The 18,634-nt window shown below is 38.7% G+C and overlaps 1 protein-coding gene across 2 annotated transcripts; it reads right to left on the bottom strand.

Moving 5' to 3' along the window:
* Nucleotides 1-214: 214 nt before the first annotated feature.
* Nucleotides 215-7,302, bottom strand: olfml2bb (olfactomedin-like 2Bb). Of its 2 annotated transcripts, none has more exons than XM_051700407.1 (8): nucleotides 6,940-7,302; nucleotides 6,192-6,458; nucleotides 5,881-5,988; nucleotides 5,382-5,543; nucleotides 3,120-3,312; nucleotides 2,143-2,613; nucleotides 1,219-1,395; nucleotides 215-1,124 (listed from the first exon to the last, which is right to left on the bottom strand). In XM_051700407.1, exons 1-8 carry the CDS (start codon nucleotides 7,087-7,089, stop codon nucleotides 526-528), a joined length of 2,127 nt encoding a protein of 708 aa, XP_051556367.1. In that variant the 5' UTR covers nucleotides 7,090-7,302; the 3' UTR covers nucleotides 215-525. The 2 variants fall into 2 exon arrangements, with proteins under 2 accessions (XP_051556367.1, XP_051556368.1); XM_051700408.1 differs by having other exon boundaries at nucleotides 2,143-2,559.
* Between the last annotated feature and the right edge of the window lie 11,332 nt (nucleotides 7,303-18,634).

Below are 18,634 nucleotides of genomic sequence, written 5' to 3'. Positions count from 1 at the left end.
TAGTGATTGTATGTTTGTCAATTCCTAAAGGTGCAATCAAGTTCAGAGGCCTTACCTTTTCTCATCCAGATATTCCAATGGATTTCTCAGTGGAGAGAGGTATAGAAGTGGAGTGGTTTGCTCTGACAACATACAGATGTATCTTCAGGAACTTGACATTTAGACCAAAAATGCCATGTGATTTAAAGCCTACAGGGATAACCACAAGTTCAGAAGAACATGTTTATTTTAAATTACATTATATACAACTTACAGTACATATACATTTCAAGTAAGCAGTGAGAACCTTGTCATGAATAGCTTAATGATATTTTTTCAACCCCCTTCAAGACATCTACTGAAAAAACAACAAAAAGACATGCAACAGACAATGAATGACAAAAAAAAAAGGCATAATGAAATATACATACAAATATTTGTCATGTCGACTGATCTACAACCCACTTAGACACAATCATTTTGCTTTTTTTTATACAGAAAGTGCTGCACGCAGTACCATAATTAAATGCTCAGTTTAAATAATTGTTAATAAGCAAATATTACATTGTAGGTCACTTGATGGCCATTGTCCCATGCATAAAGCATATGGTCCTTAGGGTTGTAGTCGATTTGTGTGGTGTAGGTGTAGTTGTTTATAAAAGGGAGGCGGGGGATCATTTGGGTATGTGTATGGGTGTCAAATGCATAAGAAATATTGGCATGTGTACGCTCGAAGCTGTCAACTGCATACAGAACGCCACAGATAACAAAGCAGTTTCCGTAATAGCTCCTCCTCAGGCCAGTCCTCCAGCTCTTCTCTTTTTGCAAATCAAATGGGCGTAGCTTGCTCAGGATGATCACTTCCTGGTGAAATCCCTCTTCATCCAGAGCTGGGTACACCAACCATAACCCGTTCTCATCTATGGCAAAGTCGACATCTGAATGCCCTCCCCAACTCCAGGGGGTCCCCTCCTCCTCTAGTACTGCATCATGAAGGGTGGTCCAGGCAGCTACGTACCGGAGACGAAGATCAAATCTGATTATATCACGAGAAAAGGCTCGGTTGTAGAAGAAAGAGCCGCTGTAGACAACATGGCCGGTGCCAATCCAGTTGTAAGGGAGTTTGTAAGAGTTGCTAAACTTCCCTGTGCGAAAAGGAAGAAAAACAAATGTCAGGTGTGCTTGGAAATACAGTACACCAACCAAATATAGCAGTTTCTTGTATAAAGTAAGATGTACCCTGCTTAAAGGTGTCCATATCACGGAATTCCAGAAGATTGTTCCCATAGTAGTTGTCTGTAACATAAATTAATTTTCCATTGCCTTTTGGGTCCTTCATCCAAGCACCTTCATTTTTGCCATATGTGTTATGTGTAACAGGATCAGCAATGCTTGCTAGGGTGTCTTTGCAGATCCCTGTTATTAACAACACCAGAGGGGAAGAATCAAAATATCAGAGGTTGTACCAAAATATATCTGGAATCAAGCTTTCATTCGTTTTCACTGATATTTGTACTTAACATTTACAAGTACACTTTCGTACATTTAGGTGAACAGTGAAGCTGACAATATAAAAATATTTATAGCATCTAAGCTCTTTTAAGTATGTCCAGTTTTATAAAAACTTACAGAACAGAAAGTCTCGGAACCTTTACAAGGATACTGCTGTAGGTGAACGATTTCAATTTATAGGCACAATCCCACAGCGGGACTTTTATTTAATCAGTGAATGATAAGAAACTTTGTCAGAGAAAAACTTTTTAATGCCATATTTTGGTATTAATGGCATCCAAATGGGACTAATTAAACTATAATTATTTCCACCCTTTGCATGGCTGAATTTAATTATCTTCAAATCCCAACAAGTTTAAGTGAAACACCATTGATGTCACAATGTATTATTAACGTATGTTTCACTTGTTCCTAATTTGTGTGCGTGCTCTCGCAATTGTTCAGAAAATTCCTATTCTTTGAACCCCAAACGTTTCGTAAACATTTGGACGTTTCCAAAGTTGTCTTTCACATTGTAGATGCTGTCAGTGTCAGTACATTGATATTGTATGTTTCCCTGACTATTCAAATGTACAAATTTGTATGTAAGGTAGAACCATATTTTATCTTATAATACCTACAAATATTAATGAAGAGATCACATTAGCTTACCATGTTCTTTGGAGTTTTTTGAAGGTTGTGTGCTTGTTTCAGTGGTGGCTTCATCCCAGCGAAGACGTTTTGACTTTTTTGTGGGTATCGTGACACTTGCCAGCTGTTTTGGCACTAAAAGAGGAGTTGCAAAGTTTTCTGTATTGGTACTTGGTGGCATTGTAATAGTTGAAGACACTGAGGTCGGAAGGATTGCCCTTGTTGTGGTTGTAAATGTATTTGGCTTCTTGTCTTTTGCATTCTTTCCTTCAGTTTGCTTTGTCCTGTTTGCAGTAGTGGAGTCTCCATCTGGAGAATCAGCTGGTTGGTGGAGCTTCTTGAGGTTTATGTCCATTGTGGGAGATTGGGTCACTGCCACAGTGGTTCCAGGTCTTGTAACAGGTTTAGGCAGCTCTTGCTCATGGAGCTGGTCCTCAACTATTAAAAATACAGAGCCATCACCACTCGGAACCTCATGTGCTGCTGTGACTACTATTGAGAGAATGAACACAAAAGGCTAAGTTTAACTTCAGCCTACTCTAGTTTGTAAAACTGCACCTTTGGTCTGAAAATGCTGTGGACTATGGATAAATGCTTATCAATGCTTAGCTATTTCAGTGACACTGAACTACATCTAAATGTTTTTCCACACTGAGCACAAACTTTTATATTTCCATAAACACAAAAACCTGCTGTTACTCTTTCTCGGTTTTTCTTCAATTCTTTTTAACTTTGATATTGTGTACATAAAAGCTGCAAGCATATAAAATGCAACTTTGGGTCCCAATGTAACAACATACACTCTACAGTGCATCTCCAAAAAGCTAATTTTGAAAGCAATTGCGGGGCTGTGTTTTGTGAATTAATTACTAAATTAATCTGACTATATTACGTTACACCATCAAAAGTAATTTTTAAGAGTAAAGTCAAGTTGAAACAGAACCGGTTTCCACTTTTTTACAGTCTATTAAAATAAAGATGTGCTGTGAGAGACTTACTGTGCTCTTCCCCCTCAGAATCCTCCATTGTATGGAGAGCTTTGTAGAAGGTCATGCCTCTGATGGTCATGCCATTGGAACCTGCTTTGTTCTTCACAGGTTTATGCGGCTCCTCCTGAACCTCAGATTTGCTTCTCTTCAGCACAGGCTTGCTGGGGGTCTGACTTCCAATGAACTTCTCCTCATATTTCCTCTGGTCAGGAGTAAATATAGGTAAACTATCAGTTGACTTATTACTTTCACAAATGTATGTGATTAATCTGATCACTGCACCAAATAAGCAGCATTATGTATCTTTCCAGGCCTCCCACTTTGTGGCTGCATACAACACTAGCTTCATGAGATGAGGGGGAATTTGTGGTATATTAATGACGTGAACATGCTGTGGGAAAGTTCTATGACTTTGATCGTGTATTTCTCTACTGAGATGTCTTCCAGGCTGACTGGAACATTAAATTAGACCGATGTTTTCCACTGTGTAGGGTTTGGTAGGACTTTGGCAGTACTCTTTGCATGTAAATTACATAAATGTGCATTTAAAATTCTTTCATGATGTTTAGGCTTGGTTGAGTGTATGAATTTTGCAGTAAGTATGGGCCCCAAAAAGTATTTGGACACTTAAGCCACACTTAAAAATTTATGAATGCCTTTGCATTATGTAAAAAATTAGCAAACCTAGTTGTATTTATTAAAAATAATAATAATAATAATAAATATATATATATATATATATATATATATATATATATATATATATATATATATATATATATATATATATATATATATAATTATATACACACATATATATATTTACACACACACACAAATATATACACACACACAACACAAGGACATCAAGCAAACAAATTCACAAAAAAAGGTTTGTTAGGTTTTTTGACTTAAAATTAAGACAATGGTTTCAGTAAACTTTGTGCATGTCCATTACACATGTCCATAGTTAAAGGAATATTCTGTGTTCAATACAAGTTAATCTCAATCGACAGCATTTGTGGCATAATGCTGATTACCACAATAAAATAATTTAGACTCGCACATTTTCTTTTAAAAAATGCAAAAAAACTAAACAAATCTAGGTTACAGTGAGGCACTTACAATGGAAGTGAATGGGACCAATTTGGGAGGGTTTAAAGGTAGAAATGTGAAGCATATACACTCACTGAGCACTTTATTAGGAACACCTGTACACCTACTTATTCATACGACTATCTAATCAGCCAATCTTGTAGCAGCAGTGCAATGCATAAAATCTAAAGTTTACTCAGAATGGTGCCAAAAACAAAAAACATCCAGTGAGCATCAGTTCTGCGGACAAAAACGCCTTGTTGATGAGAGAGGTCAACGGAGAATGGTCAGACTGGTTTGAGCTAACAGAAAGGCTACAGTAACTCAGATAATCACTCTGTAAAACTGTAGTGAGCAGAAAAATATCTCAGAATGCACAACACATCGAACCTTGGGGCGGATGAGCTACAACAGCAGAAGACCACGTCAGGCACTTTATTATGACCATAGTGTTCCTAATAAAGTACTCAGTGAGCATAATTTTATAAAGCATTTACATAAATGTTTCTGTTAAAACTTGTGTATTATTTGAGCTGTAAAGTTGTTTTAATCTTAATTAAAAGGGTTTACGGATTTACATCTACATGGCAACGATGTTGTAAAATTGGATGTAACTTTACATAGAAAAGGTTAGTAATCGATTATCACACTTAAATCATGTTACGTCTTGTAGCTATACTTTTGAAACAGTGAGAATTTTAACGTTTACGGATTGGACCAATTCACTTCCATTGTAAGTGCCTCACTGTAACCCAGATTTGTGCTTTTTTTTTTTTTTGAGAAAAGGAGGGACAAGTCGAAATAAATTTTTGTGGTAATCAAGATTATGCCACAAATGCTGTCGATTGAGTTTAACTTGTATTGAACCCGGAATATATTCTTGGGCATATGTGAAGGGAACTGACTTTATAAATCCACTAAAAATCACCTTGGCTTGGAAAAGTGAAGTTAGTACTGAGAAAATCTCTAACATAATTTGTTTGCAGATGCCGCTTGGTTTGATATTTGATGTTATATAATGCAATATAATTCATACATTATTAAGTGTGACTTAAGTGTCCAAATAGTTTTGCAGTGGACTTTTTTTGTGAAGTGAGCCTAATGTGAGCCTTATAAGCCATTTCTAATGGATTCTTCATAGTGTGTTCTCATTTAAATGCATTAACGTAGCTGTACCTCGGTGTGAGCAAAAGCAGCTGCCACATTCTTCTGCAGTGAGGACTCTAGTACATTGAGACGGTTCTTTTTCTCTTGTCGATATTGGGAGCGAGGCCCCTTCCCCTGAGATTTTTCACCTTTCAAACTCATTCTCTCCTTTGTTTGGTTCCCAGAAAATGACTGTAGGGACAATTTAAACAATATAAAGATCCAAGAATGGCAGTTCCACCCAACAGCCTGAATTGAATTTCCCCTTTGTCCAGTGGCAACATACTGTATGAGTGTAGACTGCGATTTCTGTTGCTATGGTAATGTAGAATAGTACATTACTGTTGTTTTAATCGAGACAGACATGTTTAATCAAAATGGATAATGTATCATGGCTTATAAAAGAAGCTGAAGTGTACCTTTTTACTGGTAACCAGGTCATGTATTGACTCAAATGCAGATCACAGCACTGGGTCATTCTGAATCTGGATCAGCGTCTGAATCAGAACCTAAACACGATTGCACTCACCCTCTCTATATTATCCACCCGCGCTAGAAGTTTTGTTGTGACGGAGTGAAGCTTTAACAGGTCCATCCCGTAGAATGTTCCCTCTAGCAGGTCCATTATAGTTGAGAGCTGAAAGATCAATCAAATAACTGACAAATGGAACCTCTACCTGCTGATTGAACTGCAATTTGGTTTTACTCAAAAAGTTTATAGAAAATGGCTTTAAATAATGTCTTATTTCATTTGAGCTGCATAATATAATTTAACTCTAATATCAGCTAATTTATAGCATCTCAAATTTTGCTCATGTGCTCTGACTCAAAACCCTTTACCTTGACATCATCCTGCCCCGCCTCTTGCAGCTTCTTAAACCTGAAATCTCCTTCACAGGGGTTCAGGGCGGAGGGCGGAGCGATGCAGGCACACTTCTTGCAGTTGGGTCCTGCAGTGACTGTCTCCACTGTGTAGAAGTCCTCGGCTTTGGCACGACCCTCCTCAATCCGCTTGCATGCACTCCTACTCAGAGGCTTCACTACACACTTACAGCGGCAGTCTGACCCCTCAGACAGTGTCTTCACTTTGTCATAGTCCCCAATGAGCTATAGGACAGAATACATGGGTGGACGGATAACCAGTTAAACAAAGCACTAACTAATATTGCTGAACATTGTTTAAAAACAAATAATTGTTTCCGTCAGTTTTAGGATGAGTAATAGTTAAGCATCTGAATTAAATTAAATAATGTGTATAATTTAAATAGCCACCATAATAAAAGGATTTTAATGTTTTTAAATAATTGTTTGTGCACATATTCTGCTATGTTTAAATTAAATTTAAAACATTTATATTAATGTATTTAATAATTGAACATTTATTGTTAGTTATTTATATGCATATATTACAATAGTTTAATATTTATTTATTATTTTAATATTCATTTATTTAATAATTAAGCATTTATTATTATAATTTTGATAATAATTACTGCAATAATTATAATAATAATAATAATGATTTGATTTGCCATCAGAGGTTCAGTTTTACATTGTTTTTAAATATAGATAACCAAAGAAAAGTTACCTGTGTTAAGATGTTTTCTTGATTGTCCATTTCATCTTCTAGGGTTGCACGGTTGTCTATATTGTCAGAAGTCTGTTGGTCCGTCACATTCGCCCGTGCTAAACAAAATGTGCCACAGCAAGCAATGAAAAACAGCTTCAGTAATCCCATTATGCAAATTCTTCAGACAACAATTTTAGTAAGATGCTTAGGTGCAACAAAACTTTGTTGCAATTATTCTTTATTTGGCTAGGCTATGCTGTACTCCTATATGTTAATCAATAGTCCATTATTTTTTTAAGATGTAAAAGCCCTGAATGAAAGCAGTGTTTTATGGTTTCTACAGACAGAAAGTGGATCTGAAGTTTCTAGGATAGCTGCTGATAAATGAATATTTGAAAGGTTTGCTGTATGAGCAGAAGTCAGTGGGGAGGAACCTAAACCACAGTTTGAAGACAAGGAGGAGTTCTGCAATTAGATAAATGACCAAAACCCAAAACACACACACACACACACACACACACACACACACACACACACACACACACACACAGCCATAAATACAAACAATTAACTTTTAACAATTAACAGCTTCATATTTACAGTACTATTTACATATGTATCTATGGAAAATATTACATATATATTATAATTATGAGATAATCCTCTAAAGGTCTGTGATAAATGCATCAGTTGTTTATGAGACAAAACACATTTATTGTTGCAAGACATAATTGCTGAATGAAACGCACGTATGCCACTGACGTTGAAGCTGATGTAGAACATTTACGCCATCTACAGCGATTAAGAAGTAATTGCAAGTTTCCCCCAAATAAGCGGGAAAATGTGCTCTTTGAAGGCCATGTGCGACATCAACCTGTGAGACTATTATATAAGACTTCTCTAAATGATTGTCCGTTTGTTTTTCTGAAGTAGTGGGTGACATGTCAGTAAATTGCTAAAGACAAAACTGCCAAAAACACCCCAAAAATGTCCCAGATTCTTTCACCCGATGTAAGGTCACCATGCTCTCACATCATTAAGCCTACAGTTTATTCAACATTTATGTAGGCTATGTTTTTGAATGGTTTTTTTTAGCAGAACCCTTCTTTCCAAAGTGACTTAATGAAATGCATAGGCTATAATTTGTTTGTTATGACTACCTGAGCAGGCAGATTAGGATACAATACAAATGTCAGGAAGAAGGCAATAACAATATATTTGCTGTGTAAAACAACTGAAGTACTAACACAAGTTGAGTGCTGAGATGACCCCCACCAAGAACTTAAGTAGTAGTAGTGTAATACAGCTGCTGTACCTGAATGAATCTTTATGAAATTGACATTTCATTAACCTTCCATATAGGGAGACCAGGGCTAGTTGTCACAAGAACTTTATCTCAGTAACTATAAGGTATTTGAATCAAAAGTAAAATTACTTAAATGCTTGTTTTCTCTGTGGCAGAGGTTTTGTATTGATTTCAAACACATATGTGATGAGGAGGAGGGTGGAGCCGGGCCGTTAGGATGGACGCCTGGTGCTGAGTTACCGCAATCAGCCAGGTGAGGGATAAAGAGGAGCCGGAGATGCCCGTTCGGGAGAGAGAGGGAGGTGCACACAGCCGCTAAACATGTGCATTCCGTCTGTTGGACTGAAAAGTCATCAGAATGAGAGAGCACACAGAGCTGTGTGCGCGCGTTATGGTTTTGTTATGCTGAAAAGCAGTTTTATGTTGGGTTGAATTAAAAGTGTTTTGGTTGTAAACCCGGTTCCTGCTTCCTCCTTTACGATGAGCAAAAGACCTGTCTGCCACAACATATTTAAAAAAAACTCCTGAATTATTATATGTTTGTGAATTATGTGGTCCAAACTAAAATTCCAATATCTTGAGTAAACAAGTGAACACAATAAAACAGAACTGGGATACATTTAGGCAAGGGTCAAATATATATTGCGACATTATCCTATGTGTTCTTTACAATTTAATCATTACAATCTTTGTTATAGCATAATTTTGATAATATCAAACAATGGTTTGATTACCTTTTACATTTTTGCTGTTTCATGAATTGTTTTGTTTCATAATTGTTTAACTGTTTAAATTTAGCAAAAAAGTATGTTTTACCTTACCTCATGTAGTGTTGCAACATGTCCCGCTATTGGGGCATGTTGTCACAAAAGGCTAACCTGTGTTCACTGAACTGTATCTTCTTTCTTTTTCTTTCTTTCCTGAGCAATAATGGTGGAAATTTTTTATCTCCCCCCCCGAAATAAATAAATGGGTACAAACTTATTGAAGCTCCAAAAAGCACATGAAGTCAGCATGAAAGTAAGTCCTTTAATATAAAATATAAAATATAAAATATAAAATGTAAAAGTCCTTTTTTCCTATAAATTCTCCTCCCTGCCCAGCAGGTGGCGATATGCATAAACAATGTGAATCGCCAAAAACAAAAGAAGAATGTGAAAGTGAAAGTGAAAGAGGAAATTGATTGTAAAAAAAAAAAAAAAAATAAATAAATATTGATCTCATCCACACCTATCATATTGCTTCTGAAGACATGGATTTAACCACTGGAGTCCTATGGATTAATTTTACGATGCCTTTATCTGCTTTTGGAACTTCACAATTTTGGTGCCCATTCTCATGCATTTTAAGGACCTACAGAGCTGAAATATTCTTCATAAAATCTTTGTTTGTGTTCACCAGAAGAAAGAAAGTAATACACATCAGGTTGGCATCCTTTAAATTGACTTTTGAAAATAAGCCTACCTGGAGAAATATTCAGTGGGGTAAAAAATGCAACTAGCCCCAGTCTCCCCTATTTTTCATTTTGTAGACAGTATACTTCAATCCTAGATGGTTGGATTTGTAAAGAAATACACAGTCCCTTCTCATTTGATGGGCTAGGCTTAAGTATAATTTTTTTATTCTGTTTCTATTTAAAAGCGTGCCACATATTTACTCCTGATTGTATCAAGATTATTTTTATTGTGCCCAGACTACTGCAAAGGAATGCATGTACTGTATAAATGCTAGTTCAATTAATATAACTGTCTAAAATTAAATCAGAATGATGATTGTCATACATTTTAGGGATGTCTTATGCTGACAGATAGCTCTTTGTGTTTAGTAATGTTTGATCATTACTTTTTCAATAATTGTTTTGTGGGAATATCCATATATCAGTGTCTGTAAGAGAAAGATCCATTTAGTTTAGCTGCTCCATGTACACAAAGTTCTATTGTGTAGGTACAATGCCCTTCAGCAGTGTGAACCAGCACTGAAGCTGTTTTTGACATTGACACACAACAACAAGTATTCTGTCATAAGTCTCTAATCAAAACCCATACTTTTCATCACAGGTGTCTATTGTTTCATACATCAAGTATCTGCAACAGCCTGGTAATGTTCCAGTGTGGAATTCTCATCCTATGTATGTGAATGATGGACATGAAATGTGCGTGTGGTTGTTTAATGTCAACTGACTACTACTACAAATGAGTAATTATTATGCTATAATTTATAAACTATATTGCTTTGATATTCTGTTTTATAAAAATATAAAACATTTATAGAAATTAATGACAGCAGAATGTAAGTTGTGGGTTTGGTTATTCAGCTGTCATTTGTCAAGTGGAATGCATAGACAGGGGAACCAGTGGTAGGACATAGAGCCTTTTGGTGGGGTGTCTGAGCATGTCTAAATTTATTGACACAAGAACATAGTTGCATTGTTTAAAGTTACATGTACATTTATAATTGGAATACACTTAGTTGCAAAAATGGGACTTTTCCTCTTACTTTTTGAGTCTTTTAGCTGCTGTTCACCAGAAATCTGTGCTTTGTGACTTCAAAGTAAGGCTGATAAACTAATAAATAAAGTAAAAAACAAGAAAATACATTTATTTTTAGGACTTCTGTTTTGTGTTTTTATGTATGTTCAGTGTTGTAGTGTTCAGACATAATGTTCAACATTGACATTATTGGTTAATATTGCACAATGTTATTTTGTATCATATGTTCAACCAATAAGATGAGGGTTCAGATTTATCTACCTATTGAGACATCTGCCAAATAACAATTGATGTTATTTGGCAGATACTTTTATCCAAAGCAAATTCCAACATATGTAATGTACATTCACAGAGCACTTTATTAGGAACATATATGGTCCTAATAAAGTGCCCGACATGGTCTTCCGCTGTTGTAGCCCATCCACCTCAAGGTTCGACATTTTGTGCATTCTGAGATGCTATTCTGCTCAATACAATTGTACAGAGTGATTATCTGAGTTACCGTAGCCTTTCTGTCAGCTCAAACCAGTCTGGCCATTCTCCGTTGACTTCTCTCATCAACAAGGCATGTCCACAGAACTGCCGCTCACTGGATGTTTTTTGTTTTTGGCACCATTCTGAGTAAACACTAGAGACTGTTGTGTGTGAAAATCCCAGGAGATCAGCAGATACAGAAATACTCAAACCAACCCGTCTAGCACCAACAATCATGCCACGGTCAAATTTTTTTTCCCCATTCTGATGGTTGATGTGAATATTAACTGAAGCTCCTGACCCGTATCTGCATGATTTTATGTATTGCACTACTGCCACATGATTGGCTGATTAGATCATTGCATGAATAAGTAGATGTACAGGTGTTCCTTATAATGTGCTCAGTGAGTGTATGGGTGCGTCTCAATCAGCACCCTATTTCAGTAGTCAGGGCACTGATCAGATCGCAAAATCGTTCCAGTGCACTGAAAAGTTCGCTTCCTAAAAAATCCCACAATGCACCATAAAAACCAGAGAGCATCGTTGCTCACTATGTTCCCTTACCAGAAATGCTGTCATGTCTTCTGAAGTTTCTCAAGTGTTTAGATGACGAGCACAAGTAGTAAACTAATGAAGTCCAAGCTTGATTTATCTTTAAAAGAGATGTCTTTCATTCATAATTACCATGAAAGTGAAACAATCTTTTAAATATTTGAGTTGTTAAAAGAAGGTTTAAAATACACTCCTATATATTTTTATATAGGAACCATGCTGTCACAGAGTTTAAATAGAGCATTAAAGTCAGTTTAAAGTAAATGTTGGACATTTAGTTGTTGTTTATTGTTTAATTTTCATTAAAATTTGGCTGTTTAGTACCTGGTTGAAAAGGGCACAAACTCTTACGGTGTTGTGGAGTCAAATAAGGTGCATTGTGGAGTTAAATAAGGACAATAAATGGAAAAAAGGGACAACACAAACATCAGTGCAAGAGTCCATTTCTTTATTTCAACCGGGCTGCTACAGTAAGAGCTTACTCCCATTGATTCCATCTGCTGATGTAAATGGTGACAGACCAAGGATCCATGTCGTGCACTCCTATGAAAGAAATGGAAGCATTAAAAATCCTACCTTCTCAAAGCACAGATATGGACAAGACAGATGAAGTACGTCGCTCTGGCCGTGAACGAATTCCAACAGAAAAGATGCTCGCGTATCAAAGAGAGGAGTCACAAAAGGCAGAGAGAAGGCTCATGCACGTATATGAGCAATGGAAAGCTGAGGCTCGAAAGACAAGAGAGCAGCTGAAAACAGACATTCCTGAGAGTCAACTAGCAACACTTATAGACACATTGGAAAATGAAAGAGACATTGTAATGAAAGCATACATAAGGGTTCGAAGTTACGTTACTCCACCCACTGATTCAAGAAGACGGATTGATGCTTGTGATGCTGTGACGAAGGACATTGTAAAGATCGCTTACGAGAGGATCTCAGGTGTTGATGGAGACTTCGACGGTGAAAGAGCAAAGGGGCGTCTTCGTGAATTGCTTGATAGAGATCATGCTCGCTCTGTCTACGGTTCTACAGTCTCACATATCAGCTCCAAGTCGAGTACACCCATAAGTCAACCCTCACTGAACTCCACGCTGATGACTAAACGAATAGAGGCAGCAGCAGAGCTTGCAGCAAAGGAAGCAGAATATGCAACGATAATGGAGGAAAAGGAACAAAGAGAAATAATACAACTTCTAGAAGAGAAGCAAAGGAGAGAACTTGATGCTCAAATGAGTGAGTTTGAAAGATTACAAGCAGTAAAGGAGTTAAGAGCAGCTAGATCAAGACTAGAAGTGTATGACAAGGAAGAAACCATTTACTCTGCTAACCAGAATGACGGGCTGCATTAGCCTGTAAACATTCCTACACAAGAACCTGTGTTTTCATCATCAATTAAGCCAACACTCCATGAAAAAACATCATCACCACCTCCCAATGCTGATGTGTCTTACCTTGCACAGGCCGTCCAAGACAGTATAACACTGAACAGACTTCCTATGCCAGAGCCTACAGTCTTCAGTGATGACCCCATTCACTTTATTGAGTGGAGAGCTTCGTTCCAATCGCTCATCGACAAAAGGCATGTCTCCTCAGCAGATAAGTTATATTACTTGAAGAAGTATGTCACTGGTGCTGCTCGGAAAACTCTAGAAGGCATCTTTTACAGAAATGATGAGGAAGCCTACAAGGATGCATTGAAAAGATTTTAAGATCACTATGGACAGCCGTTCATTATACAAAGAGCATTCCGAGAAAAACTCGCAAGCTGGCCCAGGATTCAGTCCAAGGATGCTGAAGGACTCAGAAATTTCTCAGATTTCCTGAATGCATGTAAAGACGCTATGCCTCATGTTAAGGGACTGGAAATACTGAATGACTGTGAGGTAATTAGAAAACTTGTAAGCAAACTTCCCGATTGGGCGGCTGCCCGCTGGAATCGTCAAGCTACACAAATGCTGACCGAGACTCAAGATTTCCCAACCTTCCATGACTTTGCCAGCTTCATGTCAGTTGAGGCTGAGGTAGCCTGCAACCCAGTCACTTCATTTCATGCTCTTCACGCTTCTGAAGCTAATAAGGAAAAACATAACCTCAAGGTTAGTAAGAACAAAGCCAATGTCTTCCATACGAAGATGGTCACACAGCATGAGAATCCAAGACCTATTAGTAAAGTCACCAAACCATGCCTGTTTTGTCAAAGCGGTGAACATCAAATTCAAGATTGTTCTAAATTCTCTGCAAAGTCTCTTGAAGAGCGGAGACAGTTCATCAAGGACAGCAAGCTGTGCTACGGATGTTTGAAGCTTGGTCACAGTGCCAGAGACTGTCGTTACAGACATATCTGTAATACCTGCAAAGGAAGACATCCTACCTGCTTACACGGTGACAGCTATATTAGAAGGATGAAGTCTTCCCCTGTTCAAAACCCAGAGAATGCACACGAGAAAATTATGACAACGTCTTTGAGTGTAGAAACTGGATGCACATCTGCTAACACGTCGATGATTGTGCCAGTGTGGTTGTCCTCACAAAGTGACCCAGTCTCTGAGAAACTTGTCTACGTTCTGTTAGACACACAGAGTGACACTGTCTTCATCGAATATGCAAGTCAAAGTTTAAAGGTTGACTCAAGCACTGTGACTCTTAGGCTCAATACCATGGTTGGAAGAGATTCGTTGATCTCAAGTGAAAGAGTTTCCGGTCTTAGAGTCAGAGGCTTTAATTCCATGATAGTTCTAGATCTTCCCCCTGCATACACTAAGGAATGTATCCCTGTGGACCATGCACACATCCCTACCAGTGAAACTGCCAGGTGTTGGAAATATCTCACTACTCTGACAGACAGAATTCCCCCGCTTCAAGATTGTGAGGTTGGTCTATTAATAGGATATAATTATTCCAGAGCTTTAGCACCCAGAGAAGTGATTCTTGGAGCAAACAACGAGCCATATGCTGTTCGCACGGATCTTGGATGGAGCATTGTGTGCCCTTCTTCGACGCATCATGAGTCACAAATCAGTGTTAGCATGTGTCACAGAGTATCTATCAAGGAGATTCCTTCTGTAACACCAGCTGAAGTCATCAAAGTGCTGGAGTCAGATTTCAATGATACTGATGAAAACGCAAGGGTAGTGTCTCAAGATGACACTGTGTTCTTGAATAAACTAGGAGAAAACATCAGAATGAACAAAGACAGCCACTTGGAAATGCCCCTTCCCTTCAAGAAAAGATCCTATCTTCCAGACAATAAGCCTCTTGCTGTTGTGAGACTTCAACATCTCAAGCGGAGATTAGTGAAGGACAAGGAGCACAAAGAACATTATGTGAAGTTCATGGAAGAAGTAATGGGAATGGTGAAGCAGAAGGAGTCCTTGATGACGGAAAGGAAGGAGAAAGATGGTACATACCTCATCACAGGGTGAATCACTCGAAGAAGCCAGGAAAATTACGTGTAGTCTTCGACTGCTCTGCCAGATACAAGGGAACCAGCTTAAACGATCATCTACTTACAGGCCCTGACCTGATGAATAGCCTGACTGGCATTATTTTGCAGTTCAGACAGTATCCAGTGGCCTTGATGTGTGATATTGAGAGGATGTTCCACCAGTTCCATGTTGATGAAGCAGATCGAGATTACTTACGATTTCTCTGGTGGAGAAATGGAGATTTCAGCTCACAGCCTCAAACGTTCCGTATGAGAGTACATCTCTTCGGTGCCTCGTCGTCCCCTGGGTGTGCAAACTATGGGTTAAAGCATCTTGCAAGAGAAGGTGAACAGTCACACTCCCTAGGTTCGCAATTCATTATGCGTGATTTCTACATGGATGATGGAGTTTCCAGTGTTGAAAGTGCAGAGAAAGCCATCCAGTTGGCTCAAGAAGCTCGTCAGCTTTGTGTGCTAAGAGGTTTAAGGCTGCATAAGTTTGTGTCTAATAACAAGGCGGTTTTGGAGAGCCTACCACCCTCTGAGTGTGCTGTAGATGTTAAAGCCGTTGATATTTCCCTCGCTGATCAGCCTTTAGAAAGAGCCTTGGGCATTTGCTGGCATCTGGAATATGATAACTTCAGTTTTTGTGTCAACCTTAAGAACCAGCCAGCAACCCGTAGAGGCATGCTATCTACTGTGGCCTCGTTGTTCGATTCCTTAGGGTTTCTTGCACCATTTTTGCTCAAAGGAAAGGCTGTGCTTCAAGAAACGTGCAGAAATGGCATGGGCTGGGACGATCCCTTACCTGATGTTTTGCAGCCAAGGTGGGAGCATTGGAAGGCCGATCTTGCTAACTTGGAGAAGATCAAGGTGCCTCGTTGTATTGTGCCTGTTGAGTTTGGGAGAATCACTAAGAGGGAGATTCATCACTTCTTGGACGCTAGCATGAGAGGGTATGGACAGTGCTCATACCTTAGGATTGAGAATGAACAAGGTGACATCCATTGTGCTTTGCTCATGGCAAAATCTAGAGTAGCCCCACTTAAGGTCACAACAATTCCTCGGTTGGAGTTGACTGCGGCGGTTGTGTCAGTTGCAGTGAATGATATGTTAAAGGAAGAAATTAATCTCACAGATGCGGATGCATATTTCTGGACTGACTCCCAAGTAGTGTTGGGCTACATCAGCAACAAAGCTCGTCACTTCCGTACATTCGTCGCAAATCGAGTTCAGAGAATTCATTGCAGCACAACTCCTCAACAGTGGCGATACATTCCCTCGGATGAGAATCCAGCTGACTATGCGTCACGAGGTCTGAGTGTTGATTATCTTGTCACTTCCAACTGGTTCACTCGACCAAACGTCTTATGGGAAAGGCACGTACCTCCCTCTGTGGATGTTAACACACAACTTCCGATTGGAGACCCAGAGGTCAAGAAGGCTCAATCACTGTATACACAGACAGCAGGGTATTCCTGTTTATCTAACAATATCACAAGTTTGTCTTCATGGTCCAAAGTTGTCCAAGCAGTTGCACGCCTACTTCGTCGAGTAAGGAAGGACAAGTCAAGCGACCACAGTACAGTGGTAAAGAGTGAGGATGCTAAGCGCATCATCATCAAGGACTTACAAAGTCAGATGTATTCAGAAGAGATAGCCTTACTGAGTAAGGGCAAGCAACTCCCATGCAGCAACAGGCTACACTATCTTGACGCCTTTGTAGATCATGATGGATTGCTAAAGATGGGAGGAAGACTTTGCGATACTTCTGTTCCTAATGCTGTTAAACATCCAGTGATAATTCCAAAGGAACACCATCTTACAAAACTCCTGATCGCTGACTGTCATGAGAAAACTGGACATCAAGGTAAAAGCCTGACTATCAATGAGATCAAATCAAGAGAATTTTGGATTCCAGGAGTAAACAGGACTGTAGCCTCCTTTGTACAACGGTGTGTAAGATGTTGCAAGTTTCGCAGACCCACAGAAGAGCAAAAAATGGCCAATCTGCCCTCAGAGCGTACAGATCCTTCTCCCCTGTTCACATACTGTGGAATGGACTGTTTTGTTCTGTTTATAACTAAACAAGGGCATAAGTTGCACAAGAGGTATGGACTTCTTTTTACCTGTTTCTGTTGCAGAGCCATCCATATTGATATGCTGGATGACATGTCCACTAATACCTTCATTAATGGTCTGCGCTGTTTCATCGCCATCAGAGGAGCAGTTCGTAAGATAAAGTGTGACCAAGGCAGTAATTTCATTGGAGCCAAGAATGAGTTTGCTAAAGCCATGAAAGAGATTGACACCAACCGTATGGTAACATTCTTAGCAGGAAACCAATGTGACTTTGTCTTCAATGCACCCCATTCAAGTCACACCTGCAGAATTTGGGAGAGACAGATTAGAACTGTGAGAAGTGTTCTTCATTCCACTCTGTCCTTATCTTCTGGAAGGCTTGATGATTCTTCCCTACGGACCTTCTTCTATGAAGCCATGGCAATTGTAAATAGCCGACCACTCACAGTGGACAATTTGAATGATCCTAAAAGTCCTGAACCTCTAACTCCAAACCACCTGCTCACTTTGAAACCTACACAAGCTTTACCACCCCCTGGCAAGTTCTTCAGAGAAGATATGTATGCTCACAAGAGATGGCGTCATGTCCAATACTTAGCGGAGCAGTTTTGGAGTCGCTGGCGAAAGGAGTGCTTGTCTATCATCTCAACTAGACAATGCTGGCTTACACCAAGAAGGAACATGCAGGTTGGTGATATAGACATGGAGAAGGCAGATGATCTGCCCAGGAATGAGTGGCGCTTGGCAGAAGTTATTGAAACTGTTGTTGACAAAGATTATCTGGTGAGAAGTGTGAAAATACATTTTGGAGACAGGAAACTGGGTAAGGATGGTAAACGTCTGAACAAACCATCAGCAGTTGAGCGCCCTGTGCAGAAGCTGGTCCTGCTGCTGGAGGTGGCCTGAACTTCTCGACATATCCTTTGAGTTAAGCAATTCATGGTAGAATATGTTTAGTTCTTTATTTAACCTGACATCTAGGTAATGGTTATTTCATTTTAGAAATCATTCGTGATTAAAATTTGAGATTCGTAGTCACTCGTGATTTGGTGGGAGTGTAAATAACCCTCAGTTATTTAAGTAGTTTTTGTGGTTTAATATATTGTTCTAATATCGTATATAATCATTCTATATTTTCTTAATAATAGTTGTGTTTATTTTATTTTTAAATGTTATTTTGCCCGCTTTAAGTTATTGTGCTTGTATAGACTTTTATTCTGAAATGCGTCTCGCCGGAAAGGCGCGGAGATCGCTCGCGCATGCTCATAGAATTAGACAAGGAATCATGCGGTCACGGAGTTTAAATAGAGCATTAAAGTCAGTTTAATGTAAATGTTGGACATTTAGTCGTCGTTTATTGTTTTATTTTCGTATTATTTATTT

Source organism: Myxocyprinus asiaticus, chromosome 6 (genome assembly GCF_019703515.2).
Source record: "Myxocyprinus asiaticus isolate MX2 ecotype Aquarium Trade chromosome 6, UBuf_Myxa_2, whole genome shotgun sequence".
In the NCBI taxonomy this organism is placed as follows: Eukaryota; Metazoa; Chordata; class Actinopteri; order Cypriniformes; family Catostomidae; genus Myxocyprinus; species Myxocyprinus asiaticus.
The sequence above is the reverse complement of the archived record's forward strand: the minus strand, read 5'-3'. Positions and strand labels throughout refer to the sequence as shown.